Below are 6947 nucleotides of genomic sequence, written 5' to 3' on the forward strand. Positions count from 1 at the left end.
TATATCGTAATAACCCGTCATCAGTATTGATAGAGTTAGATGCCATAATAAGGATTAAAGTGCAACGTGTTAAAAAGCTTGGCAGCCGCTTTATTGTCTTTTGTAGCTCAGTAGTCAACTTGAGTACTTCAATTTCGATTGACTGTTACAAAGATAACATGGCAAAATAATATATCATTATAGTATTAATGTAAAGGGTGGAGATGAAGACACGTTGGCAAGGCACGTGAAATCACGTTGGAGGCAACGGTGAACCGTGCCCGATTGCACATAAACACTCGACACGCAAACAAAAGGAAAGAGAAATACAAAGCAAAGAAAAGCATGGTACCATGGAAGCCACATTAAGTTTTTTCAAATTCTTTTTTTTTTTTCACCCAACAAAGTAACCGAAGCACAAAAGAAAAAGCAACCAAAAGAAAGAAAGGAAGAATGAAATTATCTCTTGTTTGATTTTATTGATGTTAATCAAAGAAGAATAAACAAATTACAACACCACAAACTCAACTTTCAACTCTCTCTCTCTCTCTCTGTTTTCAAGACACGAAGAAATCGTTGATACTGATGGCAGAGGGGGTTTCAGGAGAAACGCAAATGTCGATAGCGGCGTCTTCAATGTTTCCGGGGTTCAGGTTTTCACCAACTGACGTTGAGTTGATTTCTTTTTACTTGAAGAAGAAGATGGAAGGCTCTGAGAATTGCGTGGAGGTCATTTCTGAGATTGAGATTTGTAAACACGAGCCTTGGGACTTACCAGGTCAATCACTCATTTTTGTGATTTTTTTTTTTTTTTTCATGTATAGTTGAAGTTTTGTCGTTGCTTTAAAGATTTATGCTAATTTTGAATTTGATTACGAGATTATAAAATTGATATATGTTCATCTTTAATGTACATTAATTTTGGCATGTCAAATGTATTATATTTCTTTCTGACTACTGTTTGGAAGAAGAATAATACTACACCTATAAGTATGCAAAATATTGCATCTGAAGTCTTCCACGATGAATTAATATAAAAGTCGACTTTAATAAATATACGATAAATTTGGCTGAATAACGTGTCTGTAGAAGAACAATGCCGCCTCGCTTTCTATATAATATTTGGTATGCACACTTTGTATTATAGTATTATTCTCGGAAGAACGTTGGTGTAATACTTAAATTTACAATTATCTTCTATCCTTTCACAGACAAGCTAAAGAAAATGTTCGCTTCCTTAAACAGAGTTTTGGTATTTTTGGATTTCCTTTCTGTTATTCTTTACAATAACCATACAGAGTCTTTATGCTGTCAAAGTCTTTTGTCATTGATTTTCATGTCTGAAAAATTCTGTTACTTGCATTGATTGAAAGTTGGAGGTAAAACTGGTATATTAGGAAGATGGAACTTCAATGTTTTTAGATTTTAGCTCGAACTCAGGAGCTCATGGAACGCTCTTTTACCATCAGACCGTCCAATGGTGGTTAGGATTATGACATTTTAGGTACATATGTTTTCGGTTTTATTACAAAGATTTGATTCCGCTTGGTTTATACCTAGGAAATTTTGAGAATCTAATATTTGCGTTTGTGGTGGAATGCCGAAAACATGTTCTTTCACTTTTTTTTCTTCCCATTTTTTGATCTTATATAGTTATGCAACACGACTTGGCTGTTTGTGTCTGTAAATCACCAATTTCAACCTGGTTTTGGCAACTGATTAACGCTTAATTATTTTTAACTAGAAAAATCCATCATCAAATCTGACAATGAGTGGTTCTTCTTCTGCTCTCGTGGAAGAAAATACCCAAATGGCTCACAAAGTAAGAGGGCAACTGAACTGGGCTATTGGAAAGCCACTGGAAAAGAACGTAATGTAAAGTCAGGTAATACTGTGATTGGTACAAAAAGGACTCTCGTGTTTCATGTAGGTCGTGCACCAAAAGGAGAAAGGACTGAATGGATTATGCACGAGTATTGCATGGAAGGGAGATCCCAGGTAATTTGTGTAACAAGCAATAAAAATGTCAGTCATTCTGCAAGACATTAAAGTTGTCATTCTAACTTTTTTCTAAACACAACATTGGATATGCTGCTATTGAGCTGTGCTATAATTAGAGTCACAATTTTAATCCTGCACCATGTTAATACAGATTATAATTTTAATTGGCAGTGCCAAAGTATGTTTAGCCCCTGCATATTGCAGCATTGTCATATTTATGCTTGTCATAGACTTATCATACATATCTTGTTGAGACACCCTTAGCTGCTCTCTATCAGTTTTTCACTTTCCAAGTCTTATACGTTGAAAATTATATATAGTTCTTTTGATTCCTTCCATGGTTTCTCTTGCTTACAAGCCACTGGAAGTCAAGAACATACTCATTAAATAATCTATGAATAATTGAATATCACATGCTAGTTATTGATTTTAATACTCTCTCTTTGTGAGCAAAAATTTGGCAAACAGATAAGTGATGCTGAGAGTGTCTCCTGTCTCTTCTTCCTCTCAATGTGACACAAATAGTCAATCTATTAAGGTTGTGGAGATTAATATCTTTAGGTATTGTCAAACTTAAGAATCAAGGCAGAAATATACAGGTTTTGTATGGTGACTGAGCAGTTGGACATTCTGTTTTGTGTGATTTATGCCTGCATAGAGGCGTTTAATGAATTATTAAGTAAAGATGTTTTTGATTCAACTGTGTACAAGTACATGTATATTTATATGTTGGAGTGCAGCGTATGGCATAGGTAAGCAAGAATGCGTGTTTGGTCATCCAGAGAAAAAATTATGTGATTTGTTGCTCGTAAATACTTTGGAATTATTGCTATTAATTCTGTTGTAATTATCAAGTTTCAAGTTTAATATTGGAGTGTCATTTGAGTAGCAGCTTGTATCCTACAATATATAAGTCCTGAGGTGTCTATAGCTTTTTAATGTGGTTGGTACTAGAAATTTCTTCATTATATTTATTAATTATCACAATTTTGCAACAACCATCTTCTAAGTATTGATTTATTTCAGGTCTTCTTTTACTAGGCATTAAATCATCAATCCTCTTGTACCCTTACCAGAACAGTTAAATTCTCTGCCTCAAACTAAGAAAATTCTGTAACTCCTTTTGCCTAGTCCTCCCGATCTCTGGAGGATGCGATTGGACAGGCGGTTCTTGTGACTAATGTTTTCTTATGACCCTATTGAGCTCTGGCATTACATAATGGAGACCATAAAATGCTAATTCTAAAACTGTTTTGATTTCACTGATATCTTATTTCACCCCAGTGACATCAGATATGAAAGGAAACGGTAGTCCTCTCTATTAGGTGGAAACATATTGCCACATTGGGAAATTGTAATCTGCACTTATCTTAACTAATGGAAATTTGTGGTTGATTACACTGATGTAAAGTAAATCCAAACCTGCAGCAGCATCAAAATGATGCTAATTGTATTTGTACAAATAAAAAATGGCACGTGTGTGCTCATCGACTCAAACTTTCCATATAGTGAGAACGAGGGAGTGCTCATCGACTCAAACTTTCCATATAGTGAGAATGAGGGAATATAATAGCTTCAGAGGGACCTTCACTTTGCTCTGGAATTTTCGTGCCTCGAAAGTCACAGTATACATATCAGTCATAAATGATAACTAATATGTGTTTAGATGTTTTCGGTTGCATACAATTTATTTTCTTCTGGGGTGAGCTGATGAGATTCTTCTGTATTGTGCATTTACAGGATTCTCTGGTAGTTTGCCGTCTTAGAAAGAATTGTGATTTTCGTCTGAATAATACTCCAAACCAAGCTTCTGGGAGTAGAAGAATGCCTCACAATTACTGTACTATGTCAGAAGGAGGTACCGATGTGACAGGCATGTCTGAAGGGGACAAGGCTGTTGAATCTTGTTCAAAGAAATGTAGTAGCAGTCATGATTCTTATTCTATAGAGCAAACTGATTCAGCAAATGAAGCGGAGCAGAAACTTTTGAATGATGTTAATCTGACAGCATCTTCCAGCCACCAAAAGGTCGGATTTTTCTTATTACTTTTTTACATTTTGTATTATCTTTTAGATCACCAATCTTTGTCCATTTGCTATCATATATTCATGCAAGTATATCCTGTTACCTTTCCTAGCTTTGCAGGGTTCAAACCCCGATGTTAATTTTGAAATGATGGAATCAAATCGTGGAATCCTTGATTCTGATACATTTTTGCTTAAAATGCAGGATATTGATGATAATGAAGAATATTTTGCTGAGATACTGAAAGATGATATAATCAAGCTAGATGAAACTTCCTTTTCGACCACACTTAACCTTCCACCAATGATTGGTAATAATATGGAAGCAGAGAGAAACACTCAACAGCCCGTGGAAGCAGTTTCACTTCCGGCAGTTCCTTTCCAAGGAACAGCAATCCAATTTCAGGCAGAAGATCCATCTCCGGGATATCCTTTCCAGGGCACAGCAAACCGAAGAATCAAATTGAGGAAACAAAAGCCAAAGCTTTCTAGTTTTGGTCAGTACTTGGAAGAGAAAACTAAATCTCAAAATACGGATCAGTCTCATACATGTTTTCTCACTACATTTTCAAGCATGACCAGTCATCAGCGGCTTGTCTCTGTAGTTTTCTGTATTCTGACTTTGCTGGCTCTAGTTCTGTTTCTATTTATGGGTTTCGGCCGCGCAAAAACATCACACATGCTACTTTAAGTTAGATGTCTGGGACTGAATGTAAATTATCGAATCATTATGGTATTTCTAAGCCTGGTGTAAATTGAAAGTTGAAGATTTAATTGGCAAGTAAGGCTTTTTTATGGAGTTTTGGCATGAGAAAGTCATATTGATTTCTCAAAAGATTTCAACTACATGGCCAATTTTATGGGTATCATAACTTTGATATCACAAAAGTACCAGTATAAGTTATATGATTATGCAAATTTGTTCGAAGTATTTCATCTCACATATAAATTTTCTGGATTCTATAAATTCTTGCATTCTCTTCTTCGACTGATATCTCTTGGAAAAACCTTTTAAAGGAAAGTTTGTAGATGTAACTCTCTTTGAACTGGAGCTTTCTCCACTATTGTCTTTCTCAATGAATTTGCATTGTCCTCGAGCAAAAAATTTTGCAGTAAATATTATGAATACATCTTTTTATGAAAAGGAAGTTACAAGGGAAATTGGGTAATCGTGATAAATTTAAAAAAGAAAACAATTTTAAATTCCAAGTTCATACCGCAATGACCCTTTAGATAGGCCAAAAAAACAATCGGCTCCCCTAGGTTTTGCTAAATCATTCATCATATTTCAAGTATTCACATTTTAACCAAACTACTCCAGTTTAACGATCATTATCCACTCTAAGCTTAAACTTCGTTACACTTTTGTTAGTTTAACCACGGTTAAACTATAATTTTAACCTGTGTGACTTAGAACTTAAGACTGTTTATTTTCCTATTCAAAATACTATTTTATCCAATCCTATCAAAATACATATTTGTTTTTGTTTCCCTACTCAAAATACTATCTTATCCAATCCTATCAAAATACATATTTGTTTCAATATTCTCAAAATCTAATTCTATTATAAGTAATACTACGCATACATCATTTTTATACAATATTTCCCATACAACATTTCCCATAATGGGAAATACCGTATAAAAATGATGCATGTATAGTATTATTATTCTATTATATTCAACTCAAAATATTTAGAGTTTTTTAACCCTTTAGGTTTGCTAATTAACTAAACACCCCCAACAATAAAAGTTTATAAATTGACAAAAACACTCCCATCACCCACATATTTCTAGCAGTTGGCCACCACTACTGGAAGGTGGCCGAAATCTGTCGGAATGGCGCACGACCGGCTGCATGTGGTCAATCATGCGTCGAACTGACCTTTTTCAGCCATATCTACGGCCAAAAATCTAGTCATTTTCGGCTAGATCCAACCAGTCGTGCTTCATTCCTACGACTTTCGGCCACTGTCTGATGGTGGTGGTTGGCTGTCGGTATTTAATAAGTGGGTGAGGGTATTTTTGTTAATTTTAAAACTTTTATTATAGAGGGTGTTTAGCTAAATTAATAAATGTAGGTGATAAAAAGTAATCTAAACATTCTTAGAAAATATTTTCCAAAAATTTATCAAACACATTTTGAAATTCAAATCCTATTATTGTAAGAACAACCTAACTCAGCTTTTTCAAAAATATTATTCTAAATACTCTACCAAACACAGCCTAAAACTCTTACCCATCTAAATCAAAATCGACCTTTTATAAGATATTCATTCAATAAAAAAAAGAAAAACTGAAAGACACGAGACCTTGCTACGGTAGGTCTGCTGCTGACGAGTGCAATGTGGCCATGAAACTGTTTATGACCAAGAAGAAGAAACACACTTCCAAACTAGAAATATACTGAATTGTTATTGATTATAGATTGAATACAACCATCAGACAGCTCTAGAATTAAGTAATTACACTCTCAAATTACAGAAAGACTTTCTCCCAAATTAAAGCAAGCACAGGTCTAGATTATTATTAGGAAAATGAAGGAGAAACTACTTCACTTATTCCTTGTAGAAAAGGGCTGTTAGAATCCATTCCCCTTAAAATCTAGAAATATTTGTGATGTGCGCTAAGATGCGTGTTTAACAAGTGCACTAGTCGCAAAAATTAATAAAGTGATAAGTAGAGTAACGTTCTTACGAAGATAGTATTACTAAGTATTGAATTCCTTAACTTCAATACTAATTGAAAAATCAAACAATCAAGTGATGAAATATTGACAATCAAAAGAAAAATTCAGAATTAATAAAAATAAAAGAAAGTAAAGCAAAACCCAATATTGCAATCAACAAACAATGAAAAAAAAAGACGCTAGTAGGATTTCACCTAGTTATGCTAGTTCAATTTATAGATTCTATTACCCAAGCTCTGATTTCTTGATTCAA

General features: G+C 34.3%; 1 protein-coding gene across 1 annotated transcript; it reads left to right on the top strand.

The window, feature by feature from the left end:
* The first annotated feature begins 317 nt into the window (after positions 1-317).
* On the top strand, positions 318-4936 carry LOC116105626 (NAC domain-containing protein 40-like). Its single transcript, XM_031392037.1, has 4 exons — positions 318-757; positions 1724-1977; positions 3721-4008; positions 4211-4936. Exons 1-4 carry the CDS (start codon positions 565-567, stop codon positions 4694-4696), a joined length of 1221 nt encoding a protein of 406 aa, XP_031247897.1. The 5' UTR covers positions 318-564; the 3' UTR covers positions 4697-4936.
* Positions 4937-6947: the final 2011 nt, after the last annotated feature.

Source organism: Pistacia vera, unplaced genomic scaffold, assembly GCF_008641045.1.
Source record: "Pistacia vera cultivar Batoury unplaced genomic scaffold, PisVer_v2 Contig501, whole genome shotgun sequence".
Taxonomy (NCBI): domain Eukaryota; kingdom Viridiplantae; phylum Streptophyta; class Magnoliopsida; order Sapindales; family Anacardiaceae; genus Pistacia; species Pistacia vera.

Bases quoted from the DNA above. Each gene is read 5' to 3' on its own strand.
- LOC116105626 (XM_031392037.1), top strand. From the start codon at position 565: ATGGCAGAGGGGGTTTCAGGAGAAACGCAAATGTCGATAGCGGCGTCT. The intron at 758-1,723 runs GTCAATCACTCA...ATTTTTAACTAG, and splicing joins CGAGCCTTGGGACTTACCAG to AAAAATCCATCATCAAATCT. The intron at 4,009-4,210 runs GTCGGATTTTTC...CTTAAAATGCAG, and splicing joins CATCTTCCAGCCACCAAAAG to GATATTGATGATAATGAAGA.